The 17,399-nt window shown below is 44.8% G+C and overlaps 2 protein-coding genes across 8 annotated transcripts; one reads left to right on the top strand and one right to left on the bottom strand.

Annotated features, from left to right (window-relative positions):
- Positions 1–1,850: 1,850 nt before the first annotated feature.
- Positions 1,851–7,984, top strand: LOC127306378 (uncharacterized). 7 transcript variants are annotated; one of them, XM_051336999.2, is made up of 8 exons: positions 1,853–2,036; positions 2,116–2,429; positions 2,582–2,642; positions 2,726–2,809; positions 3,055–3,122; positions 5,986–6,998; positions 7,100–7,229; positions 7,422–7,984. In XM_051336999.2, exons 1-6 carry the CDS (start codon positions 2,004–2,006, stop codon positions 5,993–5,995), a joined length of 570 nt encoding a protein of 189 aa, XP_051192959.1. In that variant the 5' UTR covers positions 1,853–2,003; the 3' UTR covers positions 5,996–6,998; positions 7,100–7,229; positions 7,422–7,984. The 7 variants fall into 7 exon arrangements, 6 of the variants coding, with proteins under 6 accessions (XP_051192959.1, XP_051192960.1, XP_051192961.1 ...); XM_051337000.2 differs by having other exon boundaries at positions 7,431–7,984; XM_051337001.2 differs by having other exon boundaries at positions 7,446–7,984.
- Positions 7,985–14,843: 6,859 nt separating this feature from the next.
- On the bottom strand, positions 14,844–16,958 carry LOC127306377 (aspartyl protease family protein At5g10770). The gene is made up of 2 exons (XM_051336996.2): positions 16,687–16,958; positions 14,844–16,559 (listed from the first exon to the last, which is right to left on the bottom strand). Exons 1-2 carry the CDS (start codon positions 16,829–16,831, stop codon positions 15,340–15,342), a joined length of 1,365 nt encoding a protein of 454 aa, XP_051192956.1. The 5' UTR covers positions 16,832–16,958; the 3' UTR covers positions 14,844–15,339.
- Positions 16,959–17,399: the final 441 nt, after the last annotated feature.

Raw genomic sequence — 17,399 nt, forward strand, 5'->3', positions numbered from 1 at the left:
CGGCTCCGGGAAGGACGTTCTCGGAGGGTCCCCGGCAGCCGTGTAGACAGGAGGAGGCGCCGGTGCGGCCGAGTAGACGGGGGGGCTCCGTCGCGGTTACCCACGCCGGTAGCCGGGAGGGCGACGGCGGAAACGCCACCCGCTGGATGGGGACGCCCTGGGGCCGGGAGGCGGGGCCGGCGCTGGGACTCGACTGCCACGACGCCCATGGCGGCGGGCGGCGAGGCCGAGCGGCACGAGCACGCCCTGGCGGGCGGAACCGCCGGCGCGGCGGGTAGGCGGTGAGGGGCAGTGAGGGGCGGCGAGGATGGCGAGGTCATCCCTGCGTGCCGATCAGAAGTACGGGGCCGATGCCCTGTACTGCGCGGTGGCGAGGTCGCGGATGGCCGTCGAGAGCTCCTGCCGCAAGAGGAGGAGCGGCGTCGGCGGCCTCCGCCATGGGCGCCGCGGCTCCGTGGAGGCGGTGGCGAACGCGGCGGCAAGTTCGCGGCGGCGGTGGAGGCCGGCGGCGTCTCGGAGGTGGCGGCGATGGTGGCGGCGGGTTGGCCCGAAGACATGATCGTAACCGAGGAAGCTGATACCAAATTGGTAGAACCAGCGTATCTACCAGGTCTAGGGCGGAGGTTGTAGGGGAAGGAAGGGGCGGTGTGCGTGCGGAGGCGGGGGCGCCGGCGGCAGGGCGCCGTCGCGCGGCTTGGGGAGAGGCGGCGGCGCAAGGCTGAGGCGGCGGCTAGGGTTTGGGACTCCGACTCCTGGAGGAGTCGGCAACAAAATATGTTTATTGCTTAATTGTTCTTGTCGATTACAACTCGTATATATAAGAGAAATCTGCTAAACCCTAATCTGCTAATTGGGCTAAGGCCCTTACTAGGCCTGGCCTGCCTGGCCGTTGGACCCCCTCCGGTGGTAGACCAGCCCGGTCATAATAGGCTCAATTAATCATTTAATCATCTATAGTTTTACCTAGAAACTGCACTAAACAACTGCCCCTGCTTCCCATGCTTCCTTTCAGTAAAGTTTCCGAAACATCTTAACTAACCTCACTGTAGTTTGTTCTCCTGTACTTCTGTTAAATACTAAATCCAGTAATCACGTTTTTGCACATTCAATTAAATAATCAGATGAGGGATAGAATACCATGGGGATCGGCCTAGTCCATTATGTTTTGCAAGATTTGTATCGTCAAAATTTGGTGCCGTAGATTGTGTGCATCCACTACCATCACGTAGGAACATGGAAGATTGAACTTAAAGTTTACACCAAAAGCCCTAACCAAAACCAATCCGGATTAAAAGATTGCTCAGAGCCCGTTACTGTTTTCTGTCGGTAGGAAGGCTTTGATGCTCATCTATGCTGTTTTCGTTATTTTGGGTTACTGTTCATCTATGCTGTTTAATGACTGTTTTTGTAGGGAGCAAAGAGATAGGTCGTGGAAGAAGACGAAGGCTGAGGTCAAGCAGATATATCTTGTTTGCAGTCTTACCTAAAAAACTTGTTTCATGGCTGATACTCAAGACAACACCATCAAACTATGTTAGTAGTTCAGTCATTTAGTCTGTGATTTCAGTCGATACTATGATTTGTAATACTTTGATGACACTTGCTCGGTTCCTTGTGAACCTGCTTTGATTTCAATCCATGTTGACATCGCAACTACCAGGCTAAACAGTTACACAGAGCACATGAGAGTAGCATAGCTAGCTAGACTCGGCCATTCATACCGTGTGCCGTGTCATATATACCACGCGAGCGCTGCGCATTGAGAATAAGCAAGTGCGTGACCGCTTGCCCTATCTGGGAGCGCTCCACGATAGACTCGCGTGCGTGGGTTGGGCGTTGGGCGATAGACACCTCGCGTGAACGGGTCCCACTCCCGCGTAGATCAGACAATCCCAAGTTCAGTAGAACCCTAGCCGCCACACTCGGCACTCCCATAGTCGCGACCCCCTCCCGCTCCACCCCCTTCCCGCCTTCTCCTCTCTGCCGCCACCTCCCTCGCACAGATGGCCGGCGTGCTGACGCACCGTGGAGAGCCAGTGATCTCCCTCGCATCTCTTCGTCTCCATTCTTTTCTTCCTCTCCCTTTTCCCTCTGAATAATCCACTTCTTTTGTAGGAGCAGATTTGGGGCTCCATGGGCATGGAGCAGCACCGTCGGTGGATTCGTTACTCGGTGCCGTCGGCCACCCCGCTCTCCCGTTCGTCTCGCTGCCGCCACTCCTCCGACCCTCGCCAACAGTCTGGCTCCTCTCTTTTTCACTGGGAGCAACGAGCGCATCCCTGCGACGGACGAGTGACACAGCCCTACAACTGCTCCTTCATCCCCACCAGCCAGGTCACCACGCTGGTAGTGGTACCTCCGCCCCCACCTGTGCAAGCCGCCTCGTCGGCACGTCCGTCCTCACTCCTCACCGATCAACGCGACATTAGGTGCCCCTGGTCTCCCATTTCCTCTCCCCCTCCCCCCTCCTCACATTCTTATACCCCCTTCCCAATTCATGTGTGATGTATTTTGTTCTTAATTTTGGTTAATTCATTACATAGTTCATTGTTGTTTCCCGTGTGATTGGTATGCTAGCTAGGGATTGTTCTGGGAGCATCAATCAGTCTGGATGGAGAACTCTCTCATCAAACATTGGCAAGGTTATTTTCTCATGGAATTGAACAATAAAAGCCTATATGGTTCTTTGATCTGAATAATTTGGAGGCCAATGATTCTTTTTCAGGACAAAATAGGTGGACACATTCATTGGGAGGCTTTTAGATATTCACTCAAAGATGATGTGCCTTTACAATTGCCTTACACCAAGGTATTTGTTTTCAGCTTAACCTGTAAACTTTTTTTTTTTTTTTTGCTTTCAAGGGTCATTCAAATTCTTCTTTATACAAGGATAGGGTTTATTCATATGACCAGCTTTTGCGATGATCTTTTGGATAATCTAACCATGAACTTAACTCTGTCAAGAAGAGCATTACGAGCCTTGTGAATTACTCAAATTATGTTTTGTCTTGTTTCTGTGTGGATTCATTTGTATGTTTATGTTTATGTGCTCAGAACCAAATGAACTGCTCATCTAGCAGTTGGAGCAAACCTACAAAGCTAGAGCACGAGAAAATGATGAGGTGCATAACCTTTTCTATTTCTATAGCATTTTCTTATCTACTGCAGATTCTATAATGTATAATCTTAGATTCTTAGGTATACCTTTCAGCTGTAACATCCCTGTTTACCAGCTGGGTAAAGCTCTACTTCCTCTGTCCCAAAATATAAGATGTTTTAATTGGCTAAAATAGCCTACCAAAATATCTTATATAGTGGAACTGAGATAGTAGAATATATATTTTTGTGTAATACATGCTTTTGCTGCCGAATTTTCGCCAATAGCACATCACAGGTATTCGCAATGAGACACACAATTATACTTGGTGCTGTTATTCATACATTTGTTGCCCTTCTGCAACCATCATTGAGAAGGCTTGGCTGATGTGAAATTAGAAATGCATTTTTGGTTTCCTCTTATCCATCCCCATATATATTGCTGTTGAGATCCTTCCAAATTGGTGTTTGACTAGACAAACAGGAGGTCAAGTTTGTTATAGCTGGGACTTTGAATAAGGAATAAGAAACATATTTTATGGCTAATAAGGCCTTTACCTGAATCTTCCATATTTTTGTTTATTTAATTTATTGGTCGAGCATCAGACCTTCAATATGGTAGTTTTCTCTATTTTCAGCAGGATTGACATTTGATTTGGTGTAACAAAAATACAAGTTCAGATTTGATCTGGCATGCACCACCATCATTAGTATCTTATCAATTGCTGCAATTTAATTAGTCAATAGAATACCTGATGCTCTCGTACATTCCAATCCAATCTTTTTGCTTCACACACAAAAACCGGTCTATGAACCTAGCATAGAGGAACTATGCTCTTGAAATGATGAGTATTATAATAATCATTTGAGCGCATTTTCTAATTCAGGAATATTCATTATCAACTTGATATGGTTATAAGCCCTATGTCCTTCGTTTATGAACGTATCAGTACCACTACCTCGTAGAGGAAAATGGGCACAAGTAAAACGTTCTCCTTTGTAGTTAGGACTGGTTCTGTGCCCCCAACATTGGACTGTGTAGTATATGTTATATGTTACCGACTAAATGGGAAATTTGTATGCACTTGCGGGCACAGTGAGTTGGAGATTTGCAGGATAGCTCAACCGGAAGGCTACATTTTATCTGCTTGCATATTCTCGTAGGTGTACAAGTTTCCAGTCTGCTTATCTATTCCTCGTCTAAGATGGCACCCAGTTCTAGAGACCATAAGAGATTTTTTTTTCTGAAGTATGATACTGTTAGAGTACGTCATGGGCCTGGGCCCGTTAGTCTTATGGTTTGCTTAGGGGTCAAGTAAGTCTTGCTTGAGAGTCAAGTAAACCTCTCTATATATGGAGAGGAGATGTATCAATCTAATCAAGCAAGAATTAAGAAGGAAATCCCTTCTCCCTTGCCACAAGTGTTATGTGGCTGCTAGGGTTTGGGAGGGAGAGAGAGATGCGAGGGCGCGAGAGGGCCGGCCGGGGCCTTGCCCACGGCCGGTGGCAAGAGAGAAGGGATTTCCTTCTTAATTCTTGCTTGATTAGATTGATACATCTCCTCTCCATATATAGAGAGGTTTACTTGACTCTCAAGCAAGACTTACTTGACCCCTAAGCAAACCATAAGACTAACGGGCCCAGGCCCATGACGTACTCTTAACAGATACCACATTACTTTGCATGTTAACAAGATGTCATTGGCCAGTCAGGCTTCTACCATTCTACCTTCGTGTTTTTTAAAATTCAGAAACAATAATGTATTTGTAACAAAATGAACACCTATGTAGGTTTACAAAAAATAATCTCCCTGTGTATTTTATTTCATGTCAATGTCCTGGGATTCATTCAGAATCTACCCAAGAAGCTATTCTGTGGATTTTGATTCTGATTCATATGTATACTTCCATGATGATTTGGTCAAATCCACCTTCCCGGAATAGTCTTGGAATGAGTTGTTCTAACAAGTGCTTTTGTTTTGCTTAAGTGCTTATTTGCTGCCCTAAGAACTTCTTAACTTTTGGCACGTGCTAAATGAATGGAACTACTTTGTTCCAGTGCTAGATTAGCTTACCTTCTATCAGCTCCCATCCAAAGGACAAAGATAGATGACATTCCTGATTTACTTACTGTAGTTTTCATTACTATATCAGAAGCTTAATAATTATCTTGTCTTATGCAAAATACAGTGCAACTGTTCAGAATTTGTAAGTTTATAGATAATGTTTGGTAGCGTGATTTAATATGGTACCCAGTTCTAGAGACCATAAGAGAATTTTTTTCTCTGAAGTATGATACCACATTGCTTTGCATGTTTACAAGATGTCATTGTCCAGTCAGGCTTCTACCATTTTACCTTCACGTTTAAAAAAATTCAGAAACATAATGTATTTGTAACAAAAATGAACACCCATGTAGGATTACAAAAATAATCTCTCCGTGTATTTTATTTCATGTCAATGTCCTGGGATTCATTCAGAATCTACCCAAGAAGCTATTCTGTGGATTTTGATTCTGATTCATATGTATACGATGATTTGGTCAAATCCACCTTCCCGAGATAGTCTTGGAATGAGTTTTTCTAACAAGTTCTTTTGTTTTGCTTAAGCGCTTATTGGCTGCCCTAAGAACTTCTTAACTTTTGGCACGTGCTAAATGAATGGAAACTACTTTGTTCCAGTGCTAGATTAGCTTACCTTCTGTCAGCTCCCACCCAAAGGACAAAGATAGATGACATTCCTGATTTACTTGCTGTAGTTTTCATTACTATATCAGAAGCTTAATAATTATCTCGTCTTATGCAAAATACAGTGCAACTGTTCAGAACTTTTAAGTTTATAGATGATGTTTGGTAGCGTGATTTTCTTACAATTTCCCCTCTTTATGCAGGCAATACTAAGTATTAGAAGGTTGTCCATTAAGAATATGAGTCTGCAATGCAGGAACTGAGCGCCATAGTTCCTGTTTGGGAGAAATAAACTTTCATAAAAACAGCTATAAGCTATATGAACTTTGTAATTACTTTTTCTGGGAGGATTTTCTCATTAAATTATATACCTGTGATAAACTACTGACAACTACTTCCCCTGTCTTGGTAGTTCCATGTTTCTATGACTTTGTACTTTTCTGTTATTTTTTCTGCTAACTGCATTTTCTTTTGTTCGTTTGTTATAAACTTGATAATCGACATTGCATCCTTTCCATCTAATGCAGGTCTATCGTAGTGCTTTATTTGTCTCATGTCTATTTCCTAACACTGTTTTCTTTTTCTGTTGTTACCTAATGATAGCTAGAATTTGATGCGGCTGCAATATGGGTATTTTTTTCGAAATTGGTTTTTCTTTATTGAATTGCTTTGTGAACTTGGGTTTCGAACTTCGCAAAAAAAATTCTTTTAATATTTGTTTGTACTCAGTTTTTGGCACATTTGTGTTCTCTAGATGGTATCATTTCGAGCTATTAATCATTGAAGAATAATTACGAAAAATAACTTTGCCATATTAAATGATGCAGCGACCTTTGTCATACCTTAAAGTGGGATATTTGACTGCTTCTCCAGCAAACAATGCCTTTGCAGGTTTATCCTTGTTGCACTGGGCACTTATTCCTGATGATAGTCGCCTGCAGTTTGGATGAATGTGGAAATGCTTTCCTGAGAGTTCACTCTCTGCTCTCAATCTTTATTTCTTTTGTATTATTTTGTTTTGCCTGTGTAGACCACCAGGTCACTTGTGTACTAATTAGTTTAGATGTAATCTGGCACTCAGCCATTATATGCTTATTGACATGCGCCTACTGCGCCTTTTGCCAAATTATATGTTCCCAGAATTCCATTGAAAAGCCAGGAGATTGGGGCCTGCCTCCCTACAATAATTGTTGTATATCTAAAAAATTGTTCTCGTGTAAGTTGCTTAACACCTGATCTGATGATTATATTGAAGGAGCATAGCATCAACAATTAGGTGTCGTGATTGGCTTGCACCTGACTCAGCAACTACTGTAGGTTGTTGAAAAGGACAAGGATGGCCAACTTGCATAGAAACTGAAGAATAAATTGAACATTTCTGTTGAAGGAAACAACAAGGAATCTATCTAACTTGCTGAGGTTGAGGCGTATAGACTTTCTAATGCAGGTGAGCATCCATGCCAATCTTTTCACCAGTCTCTGAAATACTTTTTTTTTTTGAGTTGCTTACGGTTTTGAGTATCTTTTCTTAGAAAGCATTGTCTTCTTCTGAACGTGTTTTGTAATTTGTACTATTACTCCAATTCACTATGGAGCTGTTTTACTTTTTTGTCTTTCTTATGTCGATTAATCTTGGGAGACTCTGAAGAAGCCGTGGTGGCAGAGCTGCAGGGGGGATGGGGGAGGTGGTTCCGGTGGTGGATGAAGCTTTGGTGGGCTGATCAATATGCTCGCGGAGTGTCTGTACATGAATATGGACGTATAGTTGCCCCTAAATCATAGTGGAGTACATGCAAATAATATGTGACATGTGTATTGATCACAAAGCAATTCAATTAAAAAAGAACCAATTTCGGAAAATACCCATATTGCAATATGGGTATTTTTTTTCTGAAATTGGTTGTTTCTTTATTGAATTGGCTGCAATATGGGTATTTTTTCCGAAATAGATGGTATCGTGATCCAGTCTTTTTATTTTGTAAAAAGAACTCATATTTGATTTGATATGCAGTCTGCGTGTGTGCAGTAGCTGAAAGGGATTTTTTTGTGTGTGTGGACTGAAACGGTAGCATTATGCTGATTGAAGAGATACAGAGATTGGAAGTGAATGATTGCTTTCCATTGATGTGGACTGCGGGTATTTATATTACCTCAACAGTCGGGAGTACATGTCGGTTACAATAATTGTGTCTCTTTGGAAAGGACACAACTGTTCGCTTTACACAGCGATTGGACAAAACTCTAATATGCTAACTGCTATAGGGAATATTCTAAGGAATCTGCTAACTGCTTGATTAGCCTAAATCTAAAGCTAATTTATTCCTAACACTCCCCCTTGGACAACGCTGTCTTCAAAATCCATAGCGTCTTGAATGCGAACGTCCTGATAGTCCTTAATCTTGTAAGAACTTGATTTTCTTCAATCCAAGTATGTCCTCCAAAAATCCTGTGGAAAAATAAAAGGAGAATATAGGAATCCGATATACCGTTGGTATAATAATTGTATCATTAAAACCTATATGAGAAATCCGTTGGAGAACTCATAAGGAAAAATACAATATATTGTTATCGGATCATAAATACTAAGTTCAGTCCTGGGAAATTTCTCCCCCTGAACTTTGCAAATTTATAAATCGTCTCATACCAATACCATAAATGCATTTTTGAAATGCAGCTGCTGGTAAAGACTTAGTGAACAAATCTGCAAGATTGTCACATGATTTTGTTTGCAAAATATCAACTTCTCCATTTTTCTGTAATTCATGAGGAAAGAACAGCTTTGGAGCAATATGTTTTGTGATATTACTTTTAATATATCCCATATGCATTTGAGCAACACATGCAGCATTATCTTCATATATAATAGTTGGTGATTCTAATGAACCTATGCCGCATGAGGTCTGGATATGGTTAATCACTCTGCGAAGCCATACACACTCACGTGAAGCTTCATATAATGCAATTATTTCAGAGTGGTTAGTGGAAGTTGCTACTAGAGTCTGTTTAGTTGACTTCCATGAGATAGCAGTTCCACCGAATAAAAATACAAATCCAGTTTGTGATCTAGCATTATGGGGATCAGAAAGATAGCCGGCATCAGTATAGCCAGTCAAAGTCATATCTTGATTCTTCTTATAGAATAAACCAAGATCTTTGGTACCTTGTAAATACCTGAAGATATTCTTCACTCCAGCCCAATGGCGTTTTGTTGGAGCTGCACTATGTCTTGCCAGTAAATTTACTGCGAAGGCAATATCTGGCCTAGTACAATTAGCAAGGTACATTAGTGCTCCTATCGCACTAAGGTATGGAAACTCAGGTCCCAATACATTTTCGTTATCATCCCTAGGTCTAAAAGGATCCTTTTCCATATCAAGGGATCTAACGACCATGGGTGTTTTGGATGGATATGATTTATCCATATTAAATTTTTCCAAAACTTTCTGAATATATGCGGGCTGATAAACGAGTATTCCCGAGGGAAGATGCTCAAGTTGTAAACCTAAGCAGAATTTGGTTTTTCCCAAATCCTTCATCTCAAACTCCGTCATTAAATGATTGCGTGCTACAGATATATCTGTCGCGTTACCAATGATGTTGAGGTCATCAACATAAACTGAGATGATACAAAATCCTTTTGAGGATTTCTTTATGAAAATGCATGGGCAATCGTCATTATTTGAGTATCCTTTCTGAAGAAGGAACTCACTAAGCCGGTTATACCATATTTTACCCGACTGCTTTAAGCCATAGAGTGACTTTTGTAATTTTACACAATACATGTTGCGATTTATATTTGGATTAGGGATTTTAAGTCCATCAGGGACTTTCATATAAATATCCGCATCGAGTGACCCATATAGATATGCGGTCACTACATCCATTAACTGCATTGATAAATTCATTTGTACTGCCAATGATATTAAGTATCGAAACGTAATTCCACTCATTACAGGAGAATATGTATCGTCGTAGTCGATACCGGGTCTCTGCGTAAACCCTTGTGCTACTAGTCTCGCTTTATATCTCACCACCTCATTATTTTCGTTCCTTTTTCGAACGAAAACCCATTTAGCTCCCACAGGGAAGACTTTTTGAGGAGTAGGTATTACTTTAGAGAATACCTCTCTTTTATTAAGCGGCGCGATTCTGCCTCAATTGCCTCCTTCCATTTAGGCCAATCCGAGCGCTTCAGGCACTCTTTCATAGATTTTGGCTCTGGATCCAGTTGAAGGGTTTTAGCAATTTTAGAGGAGAAATATGTGTCGACAAGTGTAGTCTTTCTATTGTATGATTCTCCCGAATCGATATAGTTTATGGAAATTTCATTGATTTCTTCAGGCACCGTGTGATTTCCCATAACAACGGTGTCTGGTTGTTTCGATGTCCCAGCAATAGAATTTGTGTGCACATTTATGCTAGGTTCTTGATGTTGAACATCATCTTGGTGTCTATCAACTTCAGGTTGATTTGCATTTACCGTCATAGATTTCCTTTGTTTCCGCGGTGGCTTTTGAGAAGCCTTTTCCCTTGAGACCAGATTTCTCCCCCTTTTATTTGTAATTGGGAGTTGAGTAGTTTTATTTGGTACCTCTACTCGTTACGGTGCATTGACTGCAGGGATATATGATTTAGTGACACCTTTGTGATCAGTAAATGCGTCTGGCAAGTTATTTGCAAAGTGTTGCAAATCTATTATTCTCTGAACTTCAGATTCAGATTCTTTAGTACGTGGATCTAAGGATTGGATGCCTGTTACATTCCAATCTATTTCCTGGCATTCTTTGTGGTTTGTTTCTCCCCCTAATGCCGGGAAATGATCCTCATCAAAAATTGAATCAGCGTACCGGGCTGTAAACAGGTCCCCTGTTAGGGGTTCTAAATATTTTATAATTGACGGAGATTTATATCCCACATAGATTCCAATTTTTCTATGGGGGCCCATGGAGGTACGCTGCGGTGGTGATATCGGTACGTATACAGCGCAACCGAATTTTCGCAGGTGGGAAATACTTGGCTGATTGCCTCGTACTATTTGAAATGGGGAAGTTTCATGATATGCAGTTGGTCTGATTTGCATCAGATCTGCGGCGTGTAAAACCGCATGTCCCCAACAAGAGGTTGGTAAATTGCAATTCTGCAATAATGGTCTAGCAATTAATTTTACTCTTTTGATTAAAGATTCAGCCAATCCATTTTGAGTATGAACATAAGGTACAGAATGTTCTAGATGAATGCCTAATGCCATACAATAATCATTGAATGCGCGTGAACTGAATTCAGCCGCATTATCCATTCTTATTGTTTTAATCCTGTGTTCAGGATGATTTGCTCTTAATTTGATTATTTGAGATATTAATTTGGCAAAGGCATGGTTACGTGTTGATAATAAACACACATGTGACCATCTAGTAGATGCATCAATGAGCACCATAAAATACCTAAATGGTCCAGATAAAGGTTGTATTGGACCACATATATCTCCTTGAATTCTTTCAAGAAAATTAAGTGACTCATTTTTAAGTTTGAGGTAGGATGGCCTAATAATTAATTTCCCGGTAGCACATGCGGTGCATACAAAATCTGATGACTTGGGAAATCTTTTAATTGGTAAATTATGACCAATAGAATTGCTTATAATTTTTCTCATCATACCTATTCCAGGATGACCAAGGCGATCATGCCAAGTCTTGAATTTATCAAGATTTTGAAAAATTATTTTGTACGCAACAAAAGGTACGGGTTTGATGTATGTAAAGTATAATCCGGATGAAAATGAAGGGAATTTTTCAAGAGTTTGTTCCTCATATCCGTCGCTTTTTGTTAAAAGCAAATATTCTTTCTTATCCATCTTAACAGTTTTAAGATGGAAATCATTTGATCGGATATCTTTGAAACTTATAAGGGTACGCGTTGATTCAGGATACAAGAGTGCATTCTGAATTACAATAGTAGTACCCATAGGGAGTGTGAATGTGGCTCTTCCTGAACCAATTATTGCTTTGTTACTCCCGGTTATAGTCATAACATCTTCCTTTCTCTTTGTAAGAGTTTGGAAGTATTTTGTTTCCCTTAAAATTGTGTTAGTAGTAGCACTATCCACTAAACATAATTCTTCTTCCATCGGATTTTTCCCGTAAATTTCTAAAAATAGAAAGAGAATATTTTAGAATAAATTTATTTTATTCATATATTCATCAAATTACATACATAGTATTTATATTACATATTCGAAATATAAATACACTACAATATTATGTCTGATTCACATAATACAATACATGCAGTCTCAAATATTTTATTCTACTTATTGTTACACAATATATAACACATCGTAGTATTTGAGTAGCTAAGTGACATCAATTGTTTAGGAGATCAATTGAGGTCTCCAAAAACATCTTGGGTGTAGTCCACAAGCATGTCTTCATCAAGGATGATGTTGTCCTTTGGCTTGAATTCTTCAATAGCACTTTGAGAAGGACTAGCTTGAGGGTTATCTTCAATGGCATTGAAGTGAGCTTCAGCCTTATTTCCATGAACTTGCTTCCCTTTTCCTCCATACTTCATGTATAGATCCACTAGGTGCTTGGGAATACGACATTTGGTTGTACGGTGATTCGCACATCCACACCTTTGACAAACTTGAGAGTTGTCATTTTGATCATTTTTCTTGAAATGACCTTTCCCCTTAAATTGACCATTGGTCTTTTGACCATTGTTTTTCCACTTTCCCTTGAATTTTCGGAAGTTCCTCTTACGGTTTCCGAATTTATTAGTAAAATGAGCATTAGCATGTGCTTCAGGGATCGGCATGGCACCCGTTGGGCGAGCATTGTGATTTTTCATGAGAAGTTCATCATGCTTCTCGGCCTGAAGTAATGTGTATATAAGCTCAGAATACTTCGTGTATTTGTGTTGACGATATTGCTGTTGCAATATCCTCATCGAGGGATGGAAAGTGCATAAGGTCTTCTCTATTAAATCTTCATCTGAAACTTGCTTATTACAAAATCTCAGTTTGGAGTTAACTTTATGCATGGCAGAATTATATGCCGCAACGGACTTAAAGTCCTGGAACCTTATGAGAGACCATTCTCTCTCGGCTTCCGGCAACATAACCGCTCTTTGTTGGTCATATCTCTCCTTGAGGGAGTTCCATAAAGCTAGTGGATCCTCCTCCATCAAATATTCATTTTTTTAATCGGGATGGAGGTGGTGCCTTATGAAATGTAATGCCGCATACTTTGCCACTTGGGGTATTTCTGGAGCATTTTCGGGGGGTGTAATAATCACGGGACCAAGGCCACGACCATTTAAATTTATTTTCATATCCATGGCCCATGATAGATAATTACTTCCATCAAGTTGTAGTTCTTGGAATTCTTTTTTACTGATGTCACCCATTTTTCCTGCATGTATGATCATGCATTTAATTAATTTTACTTGATAGTAAAATTTATTTTGGTAAGCAACAAATTTGTTCTAGAGGAACAATTTGAACGCGGATGAATTTAGAGCGCGGGATAAAATTGTTGTGCCAAATAACATGTTATAATATGCTAGAGGCAAATATATTAATAACATGGCACATTACATACTTGTGACTTCTAGTAAACATAAAATATTGTCTAGATGTATTTACACACAGTATAGTGCTAATCTGAATAAAAACAATTCATATGCTACTTGTTGGATCTACAAGTCAGCTAGAAACATTAGTGCGGACATGTGAATCAATTAAATACTATAAGCCCGTGAGGCCTTTTCAGTACACGACGGGCCTTGTCGGCACTTGACTGGACCAGCAGTCAAAAGCATCGAGAGGATGAGAGAATCCTATCTTCCTCCTCCCGTTCCCCACGATGTCTCTGCCTAGCTAGCACCGCGCCAGCGCCCGTGGCCAGCGATTTAGCGGCGGCCTGGTTCCTCCATGGAGGAGGATGGGAAGTGAGGGGCGGCCTCGTTGAGGCGGAGCTCCGCGACGCCGTTGGTGAGGCCGAGGGCCTCTGGGGACCAAGTCCCTCTGCGGATGCCGGCAGGGCGAGCCGCCATGGCTGAAGCGAGGCGGCGGACAAGCACGCGCGCCTCAGGTGAGGGCGTCGGGAGGGTGAGTGAGGGCGCCGCGTCCTCGTTCTCCTCCTCCTTCTCCTCCGGCACGGGGAGGTTGAGGTCGGGGACGACCGAGCGTGCTGCCGCGGGAGCGGCGTCTTCGATCTTCTCCTGGTTGCGCACCATGGCCGATGAGGAAGAGAACTCCGGCATGGGGGCGTAGCCCGGCGGGGCGAAGTGCGCCGGGTCCTCGTCGGAGGGCGTCGGAGACGGGAGACAGGGGCCGTACCCATGGCGCAGATAGTACTGCAGCGGAGGGGTTGCCTCGTCGCTGAAGTTGCGCTCGGACTCGTCCACGAGCCACCCCGCGCTAGGTCCGCCCAGCAGCCACTCCATGGGAGGGACGGTGAAGGCGGGCGGAGGAGGCAGCAGGTCGTTGACGTCCGCCGAGATGTTGGAGGCAGAAGCCTCGTCTTCGCGCTCCGGCGCAGCAGCGACCGACGCAGCGACAAACGGCGAAATAGTAACGGCTTCGGGTATGGCGGCGACTTCTGTCGCACCGGCAACTGCTTCGTGCACGGCCTCCGGCATGGTGGCGGCGGCCTCGCGCTGCACCCAGCGATGACCATGGTGGTGGCCATGGTTGTGGCGGCGGCGGAGGCCGGCACCTGGACCGTAGCGACGGCGGCGGCGACGGGCAACAAGAGGTGCCCTGCGGTGGCGGAGGCCACCATTGCGGTTCAGGCGACGTTGGTGGCGGCGCCCGAAGTTCCGGCCAAAGTTCCGACGACTAGCAGCGGCGGCCGGTCCAAAACTCTGGCGGTGAGCGGCAGCCAGACCAAAGTTCCTTCCAGTAACCCGTGGGCGGCGATGCTCCCTGGCTACAAAACGAGCGAAGGCAAAAGCCAAAAGCGGCAGGGAAGCCATCTTTTTTCTCACCTTTTCTCTATTCTCTCCGTGACCTACTCGCTTTGGCAGAGCAAAGTGCTGATGACGTGAAGAGATACAGAGATTGGAAGTGAATGATTGCTTTCCATTGATGTGGACTGCGGGTATTTATATTACCTCAACAGTCGGGAGTACATGTCGGTTACAATAATTGTGTCTCTTTGGAAAGGACACAACTGTTCGCTTTACACAGCGATTGGACAAAACTCTAATATGCTAACTGCTATAGGGAATATTCTAAGGAATCTGCTAACTGCTTGATTAGCCTAAATCTAAAGCTAATTTATTCCTAACACTGATGATTATTGTTGTGAATATTAAATACTCGGTAACCGTTTTGATGTATGGTAAAATAGAAGTGTGGTGATCTTCAGATACTCTTTCATGCTTCCCTGCCGATGTGATTCATCGGGCACATGCTACTATCCTTGTATAATTGTACAGCTAACTTGAGAGTAAACAATGACCAAATGACCAATCTATAAAATCATGATGTTGAGATTGGTTTGCAACTGACCGGCTAGGAGGCGCCCCATGGGGCGCCCCAACCACTAGTCTGATCAGCACGCGTTGGCACGGAAGCCCAAGACGCTCTTTCCAACGTCGTACAGCACCTCCAGCGTCCTCTGCTGCACGTTGCCGATGATGCCGGTGGTGCCGTCGTCGTCCGTGGCCGTGAACGCGAGGCAGCTGCCATATATGATCCCGTTTGCGTCGAGGTCCACGACCGCGCCGCCGTCGAACACCAGCGACACCGACGGTATCGTGACGTTGTCCTGGCCACTGAAGTCGAAGCACGTGTCCAGGATGCTCCTGGCCGGCACCGTCTGGTACTGCTTCATGCCTTCCTTGAACGCCGTCGAGAACGCCTTGTACGCCGTCGGCGGCAGCCGCGTGATTATGGTGCCGGAGTCCATCACCGACCCGGCGGAGAACACCGAGGGCGCCACGCCGACCATCTTCCCGCCCACGCTGATGCCCTGGAGGAGCGCGCCGTAGAAGGTCCGGGCCTGCGGGCTCCTCAGCATCCCCGTAGTCGCGAACCCCGACGTGCCGCCGCTGGGCGCGCCGAGCGTGAGGAAACCCGACGAGCTCGTGGTCGGAGGGAGGCAGTAGGAGAACGCCTTGCCGTAGGTCGCCGCGGTCTGCGACACCAGCGACTGCGTGTCACCGCCCAGCCCCATCAGCCCGTCGGTCTTGTCCCTGAACCCCTCCTCCACCTGGCTGCTCCCGAACTGGAAACTGTCCACGGTTTCGGAGGCCGTGAGCGCCAGCTTGTCGGAGCCGTACCCTCCCGTGGTGTTGGACCCGTCGCCGTACATGACCATGTACTGGCACTGCCCGTTTTTGGAGCACCCGTTGCCTTCCCCGCCCAGCTGCGTGCACGCCGGGGCGCCGCAAGAGAGGGGCACGTACGTGCTCGACTTGGCTGGATCGAAGGGCGACCCGGACGAGGAGTGCACCCACGACACGTCGCTGCCGCTGTCGATGATCATCGTCTGCTTCACTGCCGGCGAGCCCAGCTCGACGGTGATGACATACTCCAGCGTGTCCAGGGAAGACCCCAATGTTGTCGGCACGGTAACCTCCGATGATTGGAGCCCACTGTTGGCGCGGTGGTTGTTGTTGGAGAACTTCCGTTGGACATAGCCGGCTCGGAGCTGGTCACGGCGGAGCAGCTCCTCCAAGGTAGGCTTCTTCTTGGACGACACCACCGGTGAGCATGGGCCTTGCCGGTGGTTCAGTGGCACCGTCGCTCCGCTCGACAAAGGTAGGCCCACTGCAGAATTGACGCGAGCGAGATGACGATTAAAACACCGCATTTGTGCAACTGCCTACGACTAGTTTACTGCAGCGAATAACAGAGTCGAATTGCAGATATGTAGTACTATGTAATAACTACATACATGTACGTGTGGGCTCCGAGCAGACGGCTTGAGGCTTCTGGGAGCTGGTTGCGAGAATCTTGTAGCTCTGCACGTCCACTGCACTAGCAATCAGAGCATGGTAGCTACACAGGAGGAAGAGCAACAGCTGTGAGACGGACGCCATGGCTGTTCCTTGCTTCTCAGGTAATCTTGTGGTTGGCTATCATCATCTAAGGGTATCTTCATTTATAGATAAGAATCTAGGAGAGCAACCACAGAAACTTGGAATTAATTGGACTCGTAGTTGACTCAGTATATGCCAACTTAACGTAGGATGGCCAAATGGAAGGCCTGCAGTCTTCTCCAAAAGAAATACTCCCGCCTTGATCACGACGGGAAGTCTCTTCCAAAAGGAAAATGGAAAACACGGCACAAACAGCCAGTTCAGAATTGGAAAATGATTGGATTCCCCCGGGGGCTCACGCGCTTGCAACCTCCTGGTGTGTGACCGTGCGATCTGCTCCATCGTGCGGACGCGCGTATCCCTAGCGCCAGCACGTTTTCTCTAGACCCCTTCACCTTTTCTTTTTTGCGAGTTAGTCCTCCCACCAGACCTTCTCTCTCCCTTCGTTCTTTTCCCCAATCAGAGCCCGCGCGAGGCGCTCATCTCCTTCCTCGATGCGCTCGATCTCCTCTCCGACCGCGTCGCCATCGCCCCGCACGTCCTCGCAGCTCCCTCGAGCCCCGCCTCC

The sequence above is a fragment of the Lolium perenne genome, chromosome 6 (assembly GCF_019359855.2).
Source record: "Lolium perenne isolate Kyuss_39 chromosome 6, Kyuss_2.0, whole genome shotgun sequence".
Classification (NCBI taxonomy): domain Eukaryota; kingdom Viridiplantae; phylum Streptophyta; class Magnoliopsida; order Poales; family Poaceae; genus Lolium; species Lolium perenne.